General features: G+C 37.7%; 1 protein-coding gene across 1 annotated transcript; it reads right to left on the bottom strand.

Moving 5' to 3' along the window:
* Positions 1-12,704: 12,704 nt before the first annotated feature.
* LOC146533561 (uncharacterized) lies at positions 12,705-14,290 on the bottom strand. The gene is made up of 3 exons (XM_085195341.1): positions 13,976-14,290; positions 13,474-13,772; positions 12,705-12,804 (listed from the first exon to the last, which is right to left on the bottom strand). The coding sequence occupies exons 1-3, from the start codon at positions 14,288-14,290 to the stop codon at positions 12,705-12,707; spliced, it is 714 nt and encodes a 237-aa protein (XP_085051467.1).
* Positions 14,291-20,881: the final 6,591 nt, after the last annotated feature.

The raw sequence follows: 20,881 nt of genomic DNA, 5'->3' as shown, positions 1-20,881 counted from the left end.
TAATATGTCACAGATAAAATAAAACAATAATGACATTTGTTTTTTTTTTAAATTTCGTTGGATAGAATACTATACAACAGTAAAATACATACAGCCAACATATAAAAAAAACTAATAGTAATGTGAATATTCGGTTTAAAATATTAGTATCAAAATTGAAACTCTAGGTTATTAAGGGTTAAACATCTTCAAAACAAAAATAAATCTTCTTACAAAATAAAACAACATAAAAAATCTTCTAAAAAGACAACAAAATAGTAGGAACTTTAGTTACTTAGGTATGAAAACTTAGGAAGCAATTTTTGTCTTTAGTCAGACATAAGTGCACTTTGCACTTTATGCATTTGATGCGGGATTTCCCTTTACACCCCGTTAACTTACAGCGCGTTCCACAACCATCGTCATGAGCTGGAAAGTGACCAATACCATCTCGAGCAATTTCAGTTGACGGACGTACTTCTCCTGGTCTTCTAGGAACAACTACTGGTAAAGGACTGCTCAAACTACTTGGACGACCCCTTTTAGCACCTGATATTTTGTTTCGAAGAACTAAACTTTCAGCTAAGCGTCGACGAAAGTGAAGAAGTGCGAGCCGTTTTGCTTTTGGTATCCCAAGCAAGTCACAATCCATATCATACTCGCGGTAGGCTTGAACAACTGCCAAATCTGATGCGTGGAATATCATACGCAAAGGCCACTTCTTTGACTTTATAAACGTTCTATAATAACTCATAAGTTGATCAAGGAGATCTACCCCTCCCATGGCGTGATTGTACTTTTTTACAATTTCAGGCCTCTCGACTTCTATAAATCTCTTCTCTGTTTTGGACCATCTTTTCACCATATCTTTTTCTCCTATACCAACGAAATTGGAAGCTAAGTTGGCTGGTTTGTTATCAAGCCATTTCACCATGGTGACATCTCCATCCGTACTACAAAGCTCTTCGGCAAAACCCCTTGGTTTCTTTTTTATATCTTTGTCACTAAGCAACGGTGGCCTTGTAAATCTATTGACACGCGCAGTGCAGGTAGCCATTATGCCTTTGTGTTTCAAAATTTGGAGCATGTAATAAGACGAGAAGTAATTATCGCAATATAACTCATGACCTCTACTGTCACCGACTCTTTTCATTAGATGTAATACTACCGCAGCTCCAAAGCCTACTTTCTTTATCAGTGACCTGTCTAATTCTGGAATAGAATTTTGATAAATAATAAAGTCATAGGCACGGCCATTTTTCCCACACAAAAAGAAAAGCTTGATTCCCCATGGACAAGGTTTTCCTTTGATGTACTGCTTAGCAGAATGTTTCCCTGTAAAAGGAACTATTTGTTCATCGACACACAATTCTTTTTCTAGCGGTATTTCTAAGCATCGGCTTCGGATCGCATTATAGATTGGTCTTACTTTATAAAACACGTCAGTGCAATTAGTAGGCTTTTTCATATTATCTACTAAATGGAGATTGTTACGAAGTTCAAAGAACCTATCTCTTGCCATATTGTTAGTGAAAAGTGGAATGCTAATATGATTTTCCCAGTACATTTTCAAAACTGGATAGTTGAAAACTCCCGTTGCCATGTGCAAACCAAATAAAATTTCAATTTCATAGCTGGACGTAGGCTTAAACCTGGTTTTTCCTGACTGTACTGCATATAAGTTTGTCATTTCGGCCATTTGTTCAAAAAGCTCTACAGGAACATATCTATTATAATAACAAATGGGATCTTGCACGATGGGTTCTAAAGCTATTGGTAGCAAGAAATCCGTTGGTATTGTGTTATTTATTTGTCTATGCCTCCACTTTATGTTCGGTTTTGGCGTAAGGTAATCGAAAAGTTCAGCATTCGGCGTAACTTGCTCCTCTTCGCCCTCCACAATATCCGGCTCTCTTGGCGCCTCAGGCTCGGACTCGTAATTGAAAGCTGACCTTTCTTCGTCTTCACTTTCGTCTTCTTGTTCGTCAGGGGGGTCAAGTGGGGTGTACTCTCTTTGATTCTGAGTTACTACATCGGCTCCCAACCTAACGTGTCTCGCAAATGGGACATTATTATTATTTCCCACATCCTCATCATCCGAAGATAGCTCAAATTCCGACTGGTTATCCTTTTCCAAAGCTCTCAAAGCATCCCTCGAAAACATGATTATAATTTGATCATAAATTTACCTGTAATAAACACAATTTAAGACTTTACCACGCAAATTTTATAATAAATTATAACATTTATTACCAGAAAATAACTTTATTTACTAACAGCAGCAAAGTACCTATTTTGAAAAAAATGTTTAACCAATACCTACTGTCCACGTTTGTGGACATAACGAATATTCGCGATTTATTGTACAAATAACTAAAAATTTTGATGTAAAATACTTTGTTCTTTGCCTATATAGTATAACTTATCCATTTATATTTATTTCAAAACATATCTAGCAGAAAAACTTGAAATTTCAATAAAATAAAAATGACTTACCTACTCAGTTCAAAGTTTCGCTGGTAACTGACCGAAAATGGCTTAGAAGTGCACACACGTATCAATAGATGCCGCTAGTTGTTTCATTTTTAATAATTTAGAATGTTCGCAAGCGATGACAACAGTTTTTATTTACGTAAAATTTAAATTTAGTAGTAAAAAGACTCAAAACTTTTATGTCCTCAATTGTGCACGCGAGGTCTGAAAGGGTTAATTAAATTAAGCAATTACTGTGGAAATGGGCTTCAAATTGAATTAAATTAAAATTCTCAGTCGGAATCAGCTGTTAGCTCCGGGGATGTCAGAAGCGAAAAAATGTTTCGCTAAACATTCATGAGAAAGTGCCAAAAGACTCAAGGACGGCCTAGGTGGCGTGCAACTTTGATTCACGCTACTCTGCTCAACTTCATTTACAAAAGTTTCTGGATTATTTTTATCACAGTAGCTTGGGACTTGATCGTCTTGTAGAGTCGCTTTATTCCGTCGACTTCGTACTAAATACATTACCTCGATCATATCAGATTCCTGAATGCGCACACGTAACGCAAGTTCTCCAGAAGAGCTTGGTACTTGGGTATCAAAAAGAAACACTGTCAACACGTCTAACATAGAGCATTTCAAATTGAGGCATGTATCCATCCGAGGGAACTATCCAGCTTTTGCCCTACTTGATCGACACAGTACAAATTTACTTGTACACTTTTCCACTTGAGTTTAGTCGAATCAGAAGAAGTTCATAATTGGAAATTAGTTTTAATTGTTTTCATCACTTAGATACACGCGCGGTGCCGCAACGAAAGCCGAGTCGGACCGTCTTATATGGCAGGGTCGCCATGTAAGTTGAGGCGTTCGGGACACCTAAAGAAACACTGTCCTTTAGGAATAGTAGTTTGTTACTAAATTAATAAAGATACAAGTTTATTACGCTGTACGCACACACACGAGTATGCACACACACTCATATATGCACTACAGTGTATATGTGTGTGTGTGCGTACGTGCGTGCTTGAAATGTGCTTGTATATTTATTTAAAATTTAAGTCTCATATTGTTAGGATACGGATAAGATTTTCTGTGTCATCATAATTTAATGTTAAAAACCAATTATTCAATTCGATTTTACTTCGTAAGGTTAGGCGGTAGGTTCTAAGTTTTTGTGTGAACTTTATTATATAGCCTTGGACTTAAATAAAAGTACTGTTTATTTGAGGAGGCTAAACGTCGATGTTCAATTGGACAGACTTTATCTTATCTGCGCTTCAAAGTTGCACTACTCGTATTCGTATATGACTAAAGCAGTATCAAAATAGTAGTAAATACTTTTACCTTTATAGATTTTTAAGTACTTTAATGTGGGTTGTTCTGCCCAATTAGTGGTAAAAGGTTTTTCTTTCAGTTGTATGAGAGGGGTATCATCGGAATCTGAGCTGTAACCTATGTTGTAAAAGCCTTTTGCTTGCTTTAGAGAAAAATTGCTTAAAGCGGACAGAAAACTGCTGTCGCAAATGAAAGGAGTTGTAGGAAAGAACTGTCATTGTTAACTTTTTCCTTCATAATAACACTGTTTAATTTTACTACATTTGGTTTTGAAGTTGACATACTACCATGTAAGCGGTAAAATCATATCATTGGGCAGTATTGTTAAACTAAGTGTCTGACTAATAGAAATGATTGGTGTGCAGTAAAATTTCTTTAGACTCCGCACTATGCATAGGAATCCATTTTTATATTCCATTTTTTTCTCCCAAGGATTGTATATACTTAAGGTTAGCTTGAGGTTCTGATTCTGGTGAAAGTATTTTTTCATTTAAAGAATTACCAGACGGGCGGATCTCGAATGAACGAGACGCTGACGTCCTGTACACTATAGGTTCCAGATCGTGGGGAACCTCGGAGAACAATTCACGATAAAATTTTACGAAAAAATTAAGAGACGGCTTCTTCAATCAACGCTGTGTTTTTCGAAGTAACATAATAATAATATTGAAATTATAAATTCAGATATAAGCTATCCTATCTTTAAAGTTGGATCAAACTGCACATAATGTGCAAATATGAATAAAATCGGTTCAGTAGTTTAGGAGTCCGTTATTTACTCATTGAATCGATTTGGACCCAATTTTGAATTTAAATATGTCAATTGAGACATTCTATTTGTTTTTAGTCGCGTGCGATGCTCATTTATCGCAACAATATTGCCATATTACTAAAACGGCTAGATTCAGATATAAATGACTATTTGACCACCACCAGTCCAACGGAGGATTAAACTTCCAGTTCTCGTCAAAGACTCGTCGAAAGTCATCATTAACGTAAGCGTCTACTTCTCTTATGGCATGTGACAACGGAGTGTCAGTCTGTTGCTGTTTGCCTATCAGAGTATCAAGTATTGACCATGGCGAAAATTTATCTTTGGTGACTGGATCTGCTGTAGGAGCCACCGACGGGTTGTCGGAATAGTTTCGCCTATTAATATTTGCCGCAACCATTTCTTCAACTTTGTTTTTTATTCTAGAAGCTTCTTGAGGATCTGAAAAAACATTATTTTTGTATCTGGGATCCAGAAACGTACAAATGGAAAACGTTCCACTCCTCCCCACCACCTCGAAGCGGGTTTGCAATCCAGAACAAAGCAACAAAATTACTGATTTCGTTCTGAAAAATTTTCAATCTTAACTCTTTCCACCCGGGGTAGTGATTTTTGACGAATTTCCGCTTTTCAACTTTATTATCATAATAAGGTAGGTAAAAGGAAACGCTCAGATTATTTTAAGATTTTTATTGTACCTAGAAGTATTATTTCCAAGATCTAGACTTAAAAGTACCGTCAGGAACTTTGTGTTATTACAATGTTAGGAACTATGATAGAAACTACAAAAATAATGAGATCCAATATTTACTTAGTTATAATTAAATAAATAGGTTTTTAATTACAAATTGACCTCGTGGTATTCAGCAAAACAATTTTTCTTTTCATTTACACACAAAAACACGTTGCAATGAGAACATTTACTATGAGGTTTCGACTGAATCTTTTTCAAACTACAAACCTCACACCTTCCCCTATTTTCTACGAAAGTAGGCCAATGGATGCCTCTATTACCCAAGCGAACGTCTTTTATAGTAGAGTAATCAGATTTGCGTCTTTTGGAAGGGCCAGCTTTCGCAGTATTATCAGTAGAAGTCTTTCTTTTCTGACTAACATCTTTCATTGTCATCAAGCCTTGAGTAACAGAGCGTCGAAAATCTTTTACAGTGGTTTATTTCATTATGAGTCCATGAATGACATATGAATTGACAAATGCGATGTCCAGAAGACCCCAAAACAACCTGTGCCACCATTTCGGAGATTTGCTATCTATACAGTAAAGGGCTCTCAAACGATCAGCTGTATCTACGCCGCCCATATAGCTATTATAATCTTTGACAGCCACAGGACATGTTTCTCTACAATTGTTGTTAATTCTATGTGTATAGCAGTCATTTCTTTCTTAAGCCTAGTGTTATTATCTAATAACTGTAAAAGTTATATTTCATTATCTTGCCTTCCACACTGTAATTGGGTACACAAATCCTTAGAGTTTTTTAATTCTTGTAAAGTCAGTTGGAGTTTGGACTCCTCCTGACGAGATAGTGCTCTGCGAGTCATCATTTTGAATAAAAATTAAAAAGATATGAAAATAATAAAAGAGTAAGAGTTAAGGATTTGAATTATATGGCAATAACGGGTAGTTTTATGCACGACGGAAAAATAAACTTTAACTACTAATTTACGCAAGTAAACACAATTAAATCAACGTTATATGGTTTCTATAGCACCTAATAATTAAAACAATGTTAAAAACGCGTACTTACAGTAAAATATACCCAAATATTATGCCGGCACACTACCAGTCACTTACACAAAGAACACTTTACAAATCACAATAAAATCTATTTAAAACATAAAAACTATTATAATTACGTGAATAATACTATTTACTTAATTAAATTAAGCAATTACTGTGGAAATGGGCTTCAAATTGAATTAAATTAAAATTCTCAGTCGGAATCAGCTGTTAGCTCCGGGGATGTCAGAAGCGAAAAAATGTTTCGCTAAACATTCATGAGAAAGTGCCAAAAGACTCAAGGACGGCCTAGGTGGCGTGCAACTTTGATTCACGCTACTCTGCTCAACTTCATTTACAAAAGTTTCTGGATTATTTTTATCACAGTAGCTTGGGACTTGATCGTCTTGTAGAGTCGCTTTATTCCGTCGACTTCGTACTAAATACATTACCTCGATCATATCAGATTCCTGAATGCGCACACGTAACGCAAGTTCTCCAGAAGAGCTTGGTACTTGGGTATCAAAAAGAAACACTGTCAACACGTCTAACATAGAGCATTTCAAATTGAGGCATGTATCCATCCGAGGGAACTATCCAGCTTTTGCCCTACTTGATCGACACAGTACAAATTTACTTGTACACTTTTCCACTTGAGTTTAGTCGAATCAGAAGAAGTTCATAATTGGAAATTAGTTTTAATTGTTTTCATCACTTAGATACTTTTCATCACTTAGATACACGCGCGGTGCCGCAACGAAAGCCGAGTCGGACCGTCTTATATGGCAGGGTCGCCATGTAAGTTGAGGCGTTCGGGACACCTAAAGAAACACTGTCCTTTAGGAATAGTAGTTTGTTACTAAATTAATAAAGATACAAGTTTATTACGCTGTACGCACACACACGAGTATGCACACACACTCATATATGCACTACAGTGTATATGTGTGTGTGTGCGTACGTGCGTGCTTGAAATGTGCTTGTATATTTATTTAAAATTTAAGTCTCATATTGTTAGGATACGGATAAGATTTTCTGTGTCATCATAATTTAATGTTAAAAACCAATTATTCAATTCGATTTTACTTCGTAAGGTTAGGCGGTAGATTCTAAGTTTTTTGTTAACTTTATTATATAGCCTTGGACTTAAATAAAAGTACTGTTTATTTGAGGAGGCTAAACGTCGATGTTCAATTGGACAGACTTTATCGTATCTGCGCTTCAAAGTTGCACTATTCGTATTCGTATATGACTAAAGCAGTATCAAAATAGTAGTAAATACTTTTACCTTTATAGATTTTTAAGTACTTTAATGTGGGTTGTTCTGCCCAATTAGTGGTAAAAGGTTTTTCTTTCAGTTGTATGAGAGGGGTATCATCGGAATCTGAGCTGTAACCTATGTTGTAAAAGCCTTTTGCTTGCTTTAGAGAAAAATTGCTTAAAGCGGACAGAAAACTGCTGTCGCAAATGAAAGGAGTTGTAGGAAAGAACTGTCATTGTTAACTTTTTCCTTCATAATAACACTGTTTAATTTTACTACATTTGGTTTTGAAGTTGACATACTACCATGTAAGCGGTAAAATCATATCATTGGGCAGTATTGTTAAACTAAGTGTCTGACTAATAGAAATGATTGGTGTGCAGTAAAATTTCTTTAGACTCCGCACTATGCATAGGAATCCATTTTTATATTCCATTTTTTTCTCCCAAGGATTGTATATACTTAAGGTTAGCTTGAGGTTCTGATTCTGGTGAAAGTATTTTTTCATTTAAAGAATTACCAGACGGGCGGATCTCGAATGAACGAGACGCTGACGTCCTGTACACTATAGGTTCCAGATCGTGGGGAACCTCGGAGAACAATTCACGATAAAATTTTACGAAAAAATTAAGAGACGGCTTCTTCAATCAACGCTGTGTTTTTCGAAGTAACATAATAATAATATTGAAATTATAAATTCAGATATAAGCTATCCTATCTTTAAAGTTGGATCAAACTGCACATAATGTGCAAATATGAATAAAATCGGTTCAGTAGTTTAGGAGTCCGTTATTTACTCATTGAATCGATTTGGACCCAATTTTGAATTTAAATATGTCAATTGAGACATTCTATTTGTTTTTAGTCGCGTGCGATGCTCATTTATCGCAACAATATTGCCATATTACTAAAACGGCTAGATTCAGATATAAATGACTATTTGACCACCACCAGTCCAACGGAGGATTAAACTTCCAGTTCTCGTCAAAGACTCGTCGAAAGTCATCATTAACGTAAGCGTCTACTTCTCTTATGGCATGTGACAACGGAGTGTCAGTCTGTTGCTGTTTGCCTATCAGAGTATCAAGTATTGACCATGGCGAAAATTTATCTTTGGTGACTGGATCTGCTGTAGGAGCCACCGACGGGTTGTCGGAATAGTTTCGCCTATTAATATTTGCCGCAACCATTTCTTCAACTTTGTTTTTTATTCTAGAAGCTTCTTGAGGATCTGAAAAAACATTATTTTTGTATCTGGGATCCAGAAACGTACAAATGGAAAACGTTCCACTCCTCCCCACCACCTCGAAGCGGGTTTGCAATCCAGAACAAAGCAACAAAATTACTGATTTCGTTCTGAAAAATTTTCAATCTTAAGTTGATCACACGATCCCTTAAATCATCTAGTCATAACGATGATGGAGCTAGCAGTGATATCATTTTCACCGCTCATCGCTTCATGAAATGATTTCAGCACTTTACAAAGTTGTGCGATCACGGTCCACTCTTCATTTGATATTATTGGCAAATCTTTTTTTAATACGACTATTGTTGCACGAATGTAGCTTTCGAGCTCCGCAAACTTCTCAATCATATGATATGTGGAACTCCATATGGTATGTGGAACTCCATCTGGTTGTAACATCTTGAATTAGGCACTTTGGTATTAGGTCCGGTTTGTCTTGGGTTTGAGTTTTCGAAAGCTTCTCTAAAGTACTGGTACTTGTTTTGAAGTGGCGATCTATGCATTTTACTTTATCTAGACTGTTTTCTATAATTTGTAGGCTATCTTGAACTATCAAATTAAGGATATGTCCGTAACACCCGAAATGCTTCCAGCCCAAGATTTTTAAGGCTTTTTTAATATTTGCGGCATTATCACTTATAACAAAATTCACGTTCTTGGTGACATTCCACTCTTCAGTAGTTTTCAGAAGTGAGTTTTGAATATTTGCACTACTATGTGGATACTACTGTTTGTACTACACATTTTAAAAGTATCATTTTCAACTGAAATCTACAGAAATATAATAGTGTCAATGTAACTATTAACTATAATATGGGTTTTTTTTTGGAATTTTCATAAATATTATTTATAGTTAAACTTCTTTCTGCGTTACATTTTAGAATCGCTTTTTTTTTCATTGCGTGTATAATACAAAACAGTACAATATGGCAATTACAACTAACTTTGTTGAAAATTTCAAACCACAAAGTGTTTTACTTGTGTTAGCTCGCCGAATATATGTCAAAGGACAACTTATTGAACATTGGTACTTTACTGGTGCAATGTGAGTTAAATAGTTGTTGTTCAATACTTGTCATGCAAGTCATTCTTTTTTGTAGTTAGTTGGTAAAAAATCTCAAAATATAATCTGGAATCTGTGCAAGTAGGCGGCGAAACCTCCGTGGCCTGTCAGTAGCTAGCACCACACTCCTGGCCTTACCCTAACCGACCCTGGTCAAAATTACACTTAATTTTTTAGGTCCTATAGCGGGTTTAAAATATTTAATCATTGTTGATTTTTGTTCTAAGTGTATCGAAGTTATAAATATGACACGGACAACTTCGCATGCCGTGATAGCCGTAAATAGTCGCCGCAGTAGTCGAAATATATGGGCGAGATTCGGTCTTCCCCATCATACTTGACGGATGAATAGCGTTATCGCTGACTTCAATAACTACTAAATAACGCTACCGTATTCTCAAATGGTATTGAACAATGGAGAATAATCACTAATTTTAAATTCTAGCTCATCGTATTGTCTTTTAAAAACAAAAAATACTTGTGAAAGAATTATGTTGATACGTCTATTAGTTTTTGAGATATTGTCCTTTAAAGTAAGCGCGCGACGCGAGATTCCGTCGGGCCATAACCGACTCGCGTGACGTCACAGGTCTTGCAAAACTCGCTCGCTCAGTTCCTCTTCGTTCACTCGCAGTTCGCGCTCTTCTTTAGCTGGCGTTCCACCACAAATTTAGTTTCGTTTAATAAATAATATATAGGTATATTTTTAAAATCTTTTTTTTTCACATACATAATGTAATATCGAGCATTGTATTTTAAGATATTAAAGTTTTGATAGTACATTGTCAAAAAAACAGTTCTATCCTGCTCGGTTTCATGACGTGTTGTACCAAAATTTTTAGCTTTGATTATTTTTATTGTAGTATCGATACTAGAAAGCTTGAATTTTTTCCAACAACACTTGGCTTGGCTTGGGCGTTACCACAAACTTAATCAGTACTTTAATGGAGAGACTACTCAGAACTTTCATGGAGGCATACAGGAAAAAAAGGAGAGCTCTGCATTAGATTTGCGGCCTTTTTAGATTTGCAGAAGGCCTTTAACTGTGTGCCTCGTCAATGTATTTGGAGGGCATTGCGATCCAAAGGGATCCCTGAGGCCTATATTGAGATTATCAGAGATATGTACCACGATCCCGCTTTGCTTTTTCGCGATGGTTAGGACTGCTGTTGGCGACACCAAACCCTTTAGATCACAGTAGGGGGTTCACCAAGGCTCGGGTCCTGGATGTGAGCCGTGACAGTACACTACAACTGTCACGGCTCACATCCAGGACCAGCCTCCATGGCTGATGATGTATGCCGATGACATTACACTCATTGAAGAGAAGCAACTAATGCTGGAGCGTAAAGTGAACCTCTGGAAGGGTGTGCTTGAGAACGGCGGTCTTAAACAAAATGTGTTGAAGACCGAATACATAGCCTGAGGGAGCCCGGACTCGATCACTGTCCTTATAGGTCCTGAGCCAGCCGTTAAGGTGGAAAAGTTTCAAGTACCTTGGATCCGTTATGCATGAGTCTGGAGGCATCGATCACGATGTCCATGGCTGGATAAGCGCTGCCTGGGTCAAATGGTGGGAGGTTATTGGTGTGGTCTGCGACCGCAGAATACCACCCAAGCTCAACGGGCTGATATATAAGAGCATCATCTGACTGGTTCTATTATACGGCAGCGAATATTGGCCAGCACTATCTCGGCACGCTGAGGAGCTTGACGTGACGGAAATGAAGATGCTGCGGTCTGACGCATTGGAGGTAGTCTTGGGGTCCATGACGTAGCGGATAAGCTCCAAGAGCGTGGCCTAAGATGGTATGGCAACGTTGCGCGCCGGCGTAGGAACTATGTCGGATGCAAGTTCCTTGCTATGTCTGTCTTGTCCCTGGAGCTAGACCTCCGAACGCCCAAGAATGCAGCGTTTGGATGTCGTGATGCAGGACATGAGTGCCAATGGTCGAACCACTCAGGACGTTACAGATCGTGTAAAGTGCAGTAGGTTAAGCAGGAAGGCAACGTACGCCGGGATTAATGCCAAGAAAAAGAAGACTTGGTTGCAGTTGCCGAAGACTCGTCGCTTCGACCCATTATAAATGCCATGGTATGTTTACAATCACCTCTGCTGGCGGCACAATCTTCGCAGATTACGTATAAACTTATTGCTTCTTTTCATTGCATTCTAAGCTGCAATAATATAGTTTAATACGTGCACGGTGTTCTGCTGTAATCTACATTTGGCAATACATACATAACCTACTCTTTTAACTTATACGTACGCAATAGCACGCATCATGACCATAACTCTCTCTTGCCGATCTTCAATAATCACAATAAAAATATTATTCAGATATACATATATAAAAATATTAAAAATCTACATTAAAAAAAAATTGTGCATGCTCAACTTACTGCATGAATTTAGTTATATTATTATTATATTATTTTCACTTATAAAACAATCTTACTACTTTGAACTTGAATAAAAAGTATGTTACTTTTAACGCAAATAGCGTTACCTACAATATGAAACTAGTTAGGTTGGGTTACATTAGAGTTTTAAATAAATAATTTCAAATAAATTAAGATAGTTATTATCTATACCCCAAATTGACATAATATTACTAGTTAGACAACAAAACTTACGTTCGCATTTTCACTCCTCGCATTTCTGCGGCGACGAAATCACTATTTTCCGATAAATAATCGGCAACCATAAATCCATTTATTACAGGTAGGTTATCCGATTGACCTTTTTCGAATCATTCATCCATTTTAATTAATTGTATTAACACTAAACACAAGCGAGTAACAAACAAACAAAGTACTGCGCGAGATCTCCTATAACCGTTGGCGACTAGTGAGTTCTGCCAGACCTGTGACGTCACCGCCGGCCGCGGGACTGTTAGCGGCATTTGAAATTTTTGCAAACTTCAAATGCCTGTAAAATCATAACTACTTGGTTATTTTTAATGAAACAAAAACTAGTGTATTTGTATACGAAAAGACTTTACTGTAACGAACTTTGAAGCATTATTTCATACCTATTACCATTCCTCATTATTCTCCGCACCTTATTATGCAGCTTCTAACGGAGCCGCAGAAAATGCCGTAAAAATTAGCAAACGCGTTATTTAAAAAGCTCTGTTACAGAAATTAAATCCTGATACAGCTTTGTGTAGATCCTTGTTATCTTACTTATCGGAATACAGAGCACTATACAACGGGCGAGAGTCCTGCAAAGATTTTACTAGGTAGAATAGGTAGGCTAGGTAAAATTAAGAATGAGATTAGACGTGTTAAAACCGGATCGGGAAGCGTGAGTTCAGAATCAACAGGCTCAAATCAAGAACGCATTAGGCGCATATTCATGTAAATGTGGTATTAATAAATACCATACCGTATGACATACGTCGAATTCCATCTTGTGGGACAGTCTTGCTTGAGCTTTAACTGTGGAATATTTAGTTGACTCTGCATTTCGTTTAATTTAGCCGATTACTGATCAAACAAGTTAGCAAACTTCCTTGTACTGATAAAACAAGTTAGCCAACTTCCTTGTAATACCAATTTTATGGTATGTGCAAAACAAGAAAACCAGTTAGTGCACCTCACCGCAGCTACTATTTTCGCTGCATTGTCTGTTATGATGGCTGACACTTTATTTTGAAGGTTCCATTTTGTTATTTCCTCCATCATAAAGGCAACAATATTTTGAGCTGTATGTCTTTCGTTATAAGGAAAACAGCCAATCACATATGACTGCAGCTCTGCAGCACTATCAATGAAATGGGCCGTTATTGCTATGTAACTTTGGTTGGTAATAGAAGTCCAACCATCTGTAGTTAAACAAACGGCTACCGCTTCTTGTAACTTTGTAAACACTTTATCTTTTGTGTCAGTGTAAAGCTGTGGGATAAAGTTTGCTGAGATCGTTTTTCGTGAAGGCAGTGCATAATTTGGATTAAGCATGAAAATATATTTTTTTAATTCTGGATGTTCTACTAAATTAAAAGTAAATATGCTTTAACGAGGAGCGTCATTAGTTGTTCGTTCAAGGATTTTGCCCTATTAATGGAAATTGGTTTTTTATCTATTAAAAAGTTACTCACATCACTTTGCTTATTTGTCGTAGCTGAGGTACTTGGTACAGCTATAGTTGTGATTATACACGGGGAAATATGTTGTTTTTGTTTCGGGGGAGAAATTGTAGTCATCTCTTTTTCTGTGACTCCAGCAACTCCATCTGTTCGAGTCACGGTATTTTTGGTAATTACTGTAGGATGTTTAAGTTTCAAATGTCGTGATAAATTACCCGCGGCACCACCAAGAAAACTTAGAGTATTTAAGCAATAAGTACATTTAGCTTTATTGTCGTCCACAAGCGTAAAGTGCATCCAGACTTCAATACGTTTTTTAGTCGGCATTGTATTAACGAATAATCTATGTTATTCACCAACCACTAGTTTTTAATAGATTTTTTTGTGTAAAGACTTTATTATTTGTTCATAAAGACCCTGACCATCCCATTCCTACGCCCATGCATATATTCTTGTTCATCCCTGTCGTGTAGGGTAGAAAGAGTTCGATGACAAATTTATTAATTTTCAACTTAATTATTTTTCGTAAAAAATATTTTAGATTATGCTAGATTCCGCCGTGCTTTATCTTATCACCCAGGAAAAGTGAACTACATTTTTCATATTTTGAGTGGGATAGAACCTACGACCAACCACAGTATTCAATACACAACAGCAACATATTGTGTCCCACAAGGAAAAGAGAGGGAGGGTGGTGAGGGATATAAATTGAAAGGAAGGAGATATTGAAAGCCCTCACAGCAATAGTATTAATCTGCTGGTTGTGAAGAGGGAAAGGGATAAGGGTATAAGGAGAGGAGTGCTGGATAAGTATAGCACAACCTACACATCCGTCACTTCTGTCCTCCCTTAAGGCGAAACCTGATACCCTAAAACGGGAGTCAGGCACCAACCATGTTCATCAGCGGTTTGGAAGATACTCACAAGGGTTTCAGTTAGTGCAACCAATAGATCTTTTCTAGATTCTATTGGAAACCATTAGGAAGGGAAGAAGGACAATTGGCAATTAAGGCTTTATGAGCTTGTCTATATATATCCCTTTGCTAAAGGAGCGCGGGGACGGGGAGACTGAAAAACTGTCTTTCGCTAAGAATTATACGGAGTAACCGGGGCAGATGATTTTGGGAATAGGGTGTTAGAATGAGCGGGTGGGAAGGATATTTCTTTAGCCATATCAGCATAGGATCAGCGGACAGGAGGGAAGCGAAAGCCTCTATATATAATATACACTCCTGAGACATTGTAATTTTGATGGACTTGCAAACTAAGGACAGTCCTTGTCTGAGGCAAAATGTTTGCTCTCACAATATAAACAAAAATAATTTTCCCTGCTTCTGTCACAGGCTTCACCGTTGTGGGATTATGAACACTTGTAGCACCTGCACTGTGATTTTACATGACCAAATCGACAACAATTTAAACGTTGGATAGTAGGGTATCTATAGGGTTCAACTGGATGGGATGAATGATACGAAAAGACCCTTTCAGGAAACATTTGACCACGGAATGTAACTACAACCGACTAAGTCGCGACCCATGTAGTCACACCCTCACTGACACACTTTCTGTTTAAACGCCTTACTTTCATCACCTGTACATCACTAGGTGGAAACTCCAATGAACTTACAAATTCATCTAGTGAAAAATCGACTGGGCCATCCCTTATAATACCCATTCTAGTAATATTGAAAGTTGGAATAACAGCAACATATTTTTTGGTTTTTAGAAAAACATGGTCAAGGCAGTTGTTATTTCTAGTTGATAAATTATGGGCGGCCATTAATCCATGCGACATAATAGTGTTTAAATAGTGATCATAACTTGGGTCAGTGTTATTGGGTGCAATGTTAATATTTATGTCACCCATAATGGCAATATTTTGGTAGTTTTTTAAAAGAGTTAATTTATCATCTAAAAATTCCATAAATTTATCAGTGTTTCTATGTGATGGCGAATGATATAGTGCTAGAAGAGCAAAAATGCCATTGTATTTGACTATCAAGCAATTGGCTTTCGACGGTACATTTTAAATCATGCCTAACGTAAACCACAACACCGTCGTTTTGGTTACAATGTTCCGAAGTATGAGACACGTAGCCCGCTAGAGTAGGTACATTAGGACATTTACTCAGCCAACACTCAGATAAAATAATTATGTATATCCATGTTGATTTGTATTCTTTGCAGGAGTATTTGTAGATTATCAAAGTTACAGTTAATACTTCTAATATTAATATGAATAATTTTCATGGAACTACCAGGCATATTTATGAACGAGATAATCTGTTCAGGCGAGCATGTAAGTGACTTTGAGACATTTATTTGTTCAATATCATTTACGAGGTCTACGTCATTCATTATGAGAATTCAGCAAATAACCAGAGACATTGTTTAGGGAGAACAATTTTAAAACGTTAAGTTTATTTTTCTTACTCATCCAGAAGAGGAATTGTCTACCAGAATTGTATATAAAATAGGGTTGCATTTCAGTGTTAAGATTTTGATTTATGTGTGTTGAGTAAGTAGCGTGTAGTGTTAAGAGTAGATATATTCGTAATGCATGCTGTATTAAAGTGTTTACAATTATTATAAATGGCACAAAGACAATTATCTTAAAACTAGTAGCGACACACTTGATAATATAGTAATAGCACAACATACAGGCAAAATGTTGTCGATATTTATTTGGAAAGTATATTATAACTAAACTTAGTCACTTTGGCACTTTTAAGTTAGACAGGTCAGTATAATTTTTTATTAAATAAGGTGGAGCACCTTCTACTTTTCGCAGATATATTTTGCCGTTCGTCACCCAGCAATATTTATAATCGTATACTCTCGAGAAATCACGACATAGATAGATAGAATAGTCGTTTCATTTTAGGTTATAAATTTTCGGAAATAAAGATCGGCTTACTAGGTTCACTTATTTTCAGGTGTTCAGTAGTCAGTCTTGAATTTTAAGCATATTGTTTATATTTGTGAATAAATTTTTCTTTCATAAGAACAGTAGTGAAGTCGACTATAATAGGTTTGTTTTCAGCTTCTTTAGAGTGTATGCGAAAGACATCACGCACTTCATGCGGCTGAATATGGAGGTCCAAGCATTTACCGGTCATAATAACTGTATCTAGTAGCCGACTCTTTGATTCCTGCTTTGTCGGAGGCAGGTTACGAATCTCCACACAGGAAGACCTGGCATGACGCTCAGTTTTCTCCAATTTATCCTCAAGTGCGTGGATATAATCCAGGTTCTCGACATGCTCCAATTTTAATTGATTTATTTGCTCCAGTAACGAGTCATAAGTCAGAAGACTTCGATACATAATCAACCGATGCACTTATATCGGAGTTTTGTTTTTTTATCTCTGCAATAGACTCATGAATTTTAATAAATTTAAGCTCCTGTTCAGTTTTAAAATCAAATAAAATTTGCTTAATTTCCATCATAAATTCCGACAATTTAACATTACATCCGTCTTCCGAGCGTTTTCGTTTTGTTCGCACCGCGATATTTACTGATTCCACGTTAAGCTGGATGTCACCTAAGCTTGGTTCCGAGTCGCTACGTTGACGCTGTGCCAAGCGCGCAGGCAGCGCAATTTGTTGTTATGGTGGCGACGGCGGCGGAGTGCGATCGACAGGCATCCTTATTGAAATACAACGCAGCGGTCAAGGTCAACAGGCCGAACAACCACAGACGCGTGCGCTTCCACAGCAAAAGTGAAGGGAGCTCAACCTAAACTGGTGGCTCGCGGCGATTACGTACAAGTGAGCTTTCCGTCAACTATAACATGATCTTTGGCCGCTCAGAGCATCTATCATTTTCTATCTTCTATATTACGGCACATGCGTAAGAGTGATGGATAGATTGCTTGAGTTGTACTCACGTGTTAGGTCAGCAGGCAGTGTTTATACAAAACAAGTCACTATGACAATTGCATAAGATTGTCTTTACGTCCACACTAATTCAACTGTTTTTATATTTTTAAATAATATTTGCACAAGGCGACGGCTAACCAAATACACGTCTGATCGGGTCACCTGTCCGGAGGGAAGGGACGGCGAATGCACGTTCCTTTTGCGCTTCTCACTAATCCCGTTAACCAATTATTGTATTGTGCTTTCTTTGTGTTCTAAATAAACTTTAACAGTATACCTATATCGTGGACTTATTATTTTAGTTCTAAACAATAGTTTAACTTAATAGCATACCATCTAAATCTATACTGGTGGCCCCGATAAAGAACACGTGTGCGCGTCGCGTATTTAAAAAATGCCGAACGAAACGAATGAAAATGGCGGCGGAGACCAAGTATGCAAAATTGGGCTCAAGAGCCTGCGCTGTGGTTCCTTCGAATCGAAGGGCAATTTATTATAACGGGAATTACATCGGATTCGACGAAATTCTACCACGTGGTCTCACAATTAGACCAACAATTTGCCGCTGAAGTGAAGGACGTAATTACAGATCCACCCTCAACGGGCAAATATGATAAATTAAAAATGGAATTGATAAACCGTTTATCCCAGTCGCAAGAAAAGAAAGTGAAGCAATTATTAGACCATGAAGAATTAGGAGACCGTAAACCATCACAATTTTTACGGCATCTACGGACATTAGCTGGCAAATCAATACCGGACACATTCTTAAGGACGCTGTGGTGAAATGGGTTACCTCATAGCATTGAGACGGTGATTGCGGCGCAGACGGGTTCCTTAGATGAAGAAGCAGAACTGGCTGATAGGGTCTATGAGATTGCATCTCCCACACCAGTAGTCTCGAGAGTAGATCCAGGTTCTAGCAGCAGCATGAGTGACATGGTTCAAAGCATTGACGAGCTGACTCGGCAGGTTGCTTCTTTAACAGGTCGGTTAAATCGTTCGCATTCCCGTAGCAGATATCGAAGTGCTAATCGTTCAAATACTCAAAGCAAAAATCTCAACCGTTCTAAATCAAGGCCACGAGTGGGCTACTGCTGCTACCACAGTAGATTTGGTGAACGGGGCAGCAAATGCCGTGCACTTACGACATTGGCGTTAAACCCCAACGGCAGCCGGAAGTAGTAGCACAACGGCTTTTGTGTTTGCAACTTTTTTTTATTTATATCGAAAATGTTGTTGGATACGGTCAAAAAATTTTCACACACACACACATGGGGCATTTTATCTTATTTATTTATTTGATTTTTTTTTGTATATATCATTGCTTTTTATACTTCGCATTTTTATTTTGTTATTTCTTTTTTTTTAAGATTTAAATATGATTCTTTTTATAATAATATGTTATTGATGTGTACCTCTGTACTTAGATAATATTTATAAGTAGAAAACTGTAATTGGCTTTATTTTTTTTGTACAAGTTTTTTTTTATTAGTAGTATTAAATATGCTGTTGTTTTCTGTATAATAAATAAATAAAAATAAATTATTAATTAGAAATATAAATTATCAATTATAAATAAAGATTAATCATTGTATAATCAGACAAGTATTATTTATTTATGAGTAGGCAAAGATCTTAATGGTTCGGCCAAGTCGACGATCCCGAGGTTGATAACATTCGGCCATCCTGGTTATGCCGCGTCCCGCGGCGGTCTGCTCCTACATCTGCACCACCTTTATTGCCGATGACGGACACCTGGAATTGAAATTTTAAACGAGTTATACTTTCTTATTTTATATAATAAAAATAAATTTTCTATTGCACATAGTTTATATATTTTCTATATTATATAACAGATTTACAATAAGGCACAAAGTTTTATTTATTTGAACCCACTAAACCCGACTACTTCTAACTCACACAGCCTCCTAACTGATAGTATTATTTATTATCGGCCGGTTTCTGAATTGAAAAAAGTACAAATTTTCAACTGAGAATTCTCGGGTGGTTGAGCACGCACTTAAGTTTTTTACGTTTCCACAGTTCAAAACGTACTTTCGTCAAACTGTAACGGCTGTTACGTCATACACGAGTCAACCTAGTCTAACATTGTTGTAACACATGGTTTAAATAAAAGATAATAAATATAAAACAAGTGCCCGACGTCATGTGGGCCCTTGATAGATTTATGACTTTGAGAGAATGTCCTTTAAAAGTATTACAAGAATCCAGGCGCACATGTAGGGGCACATGAACATTTGGATGTCGATGTCAATAGGCTGATAGAGTTACGACTTCGAGGGAATTTCATATAATAACTCCATGAGAAACAAAGCATCGTGGGAGACGAGCCACAGGGGTGGGGACACCCGAATTTGTATTAAAGCCGACCAACCTTAGGGATAAGGATATCGTCCTAGTCATCCTGGACCTCACCAACGAGGGAAAGGAAATATTCAACCTGCGGTCGGTGTGTTCCCTCACCGGCATCAGGGTTGAACCCCCACATTCGAGGAGTCTCATTGGGCAGTGCCATCGCTGCCAATTATACGGGCATTCAGCCCGCAATTGTTTCGCGCGGCCTAGGTGCGTGAAGTGCCTAGACGACCACGCGACCGCGGATTGTCCCTGCAAGGTCCCCGACCCCGCTGTGCCCCCTAGTTATGTGCTATGCGAAACGCAGGGCCATCCCGCGAACTATCGCGGATGTTCCCGTGCGCCTCGCAGACGCACTAGGCGCGGAGGCAAAAACCGTGCCTCAAACAAAAAGGAGCCGGCTCCTACTAAGTATGAGCCTGCCCCTCTTCCTAAGGAGAATGCGTGGTTTAAACCCGCGCCTCCGCCGGTCGTCGCCCTCGCTGCGGCACCGGTACAGGCGCCTACTGTTCAAGTAGCGGCTTCCCTTCCCGCGCTCGCGCCTTCCGCCCTCTTCTAACGCTAGCGACTTAGCACTAGTGCTAAGTTTCGCTAGATGTTTTGATTTCAAAGAAATCAAAGTTCTCGCGGCTAAACTTCGGAATACGAATGGTTCCG

This window comes from Heliconius melpomene, chromosome 12, assembly GCF_056956725.1.
Source record: "Heliconius melpomene rosina isolate 202511_hmr_F chromosome 12, ASM5695672v1, whole genome shotgun sequence".
NCBI lineage: Eukaryota > Metazoa > Arthropoda > Insecta > Lepidoptera > Nymphalidae > Heliconius > Heliconius melpomene.
This window is presented reverse-complemented; position numbering and strand designations above follow the sequence as displayed.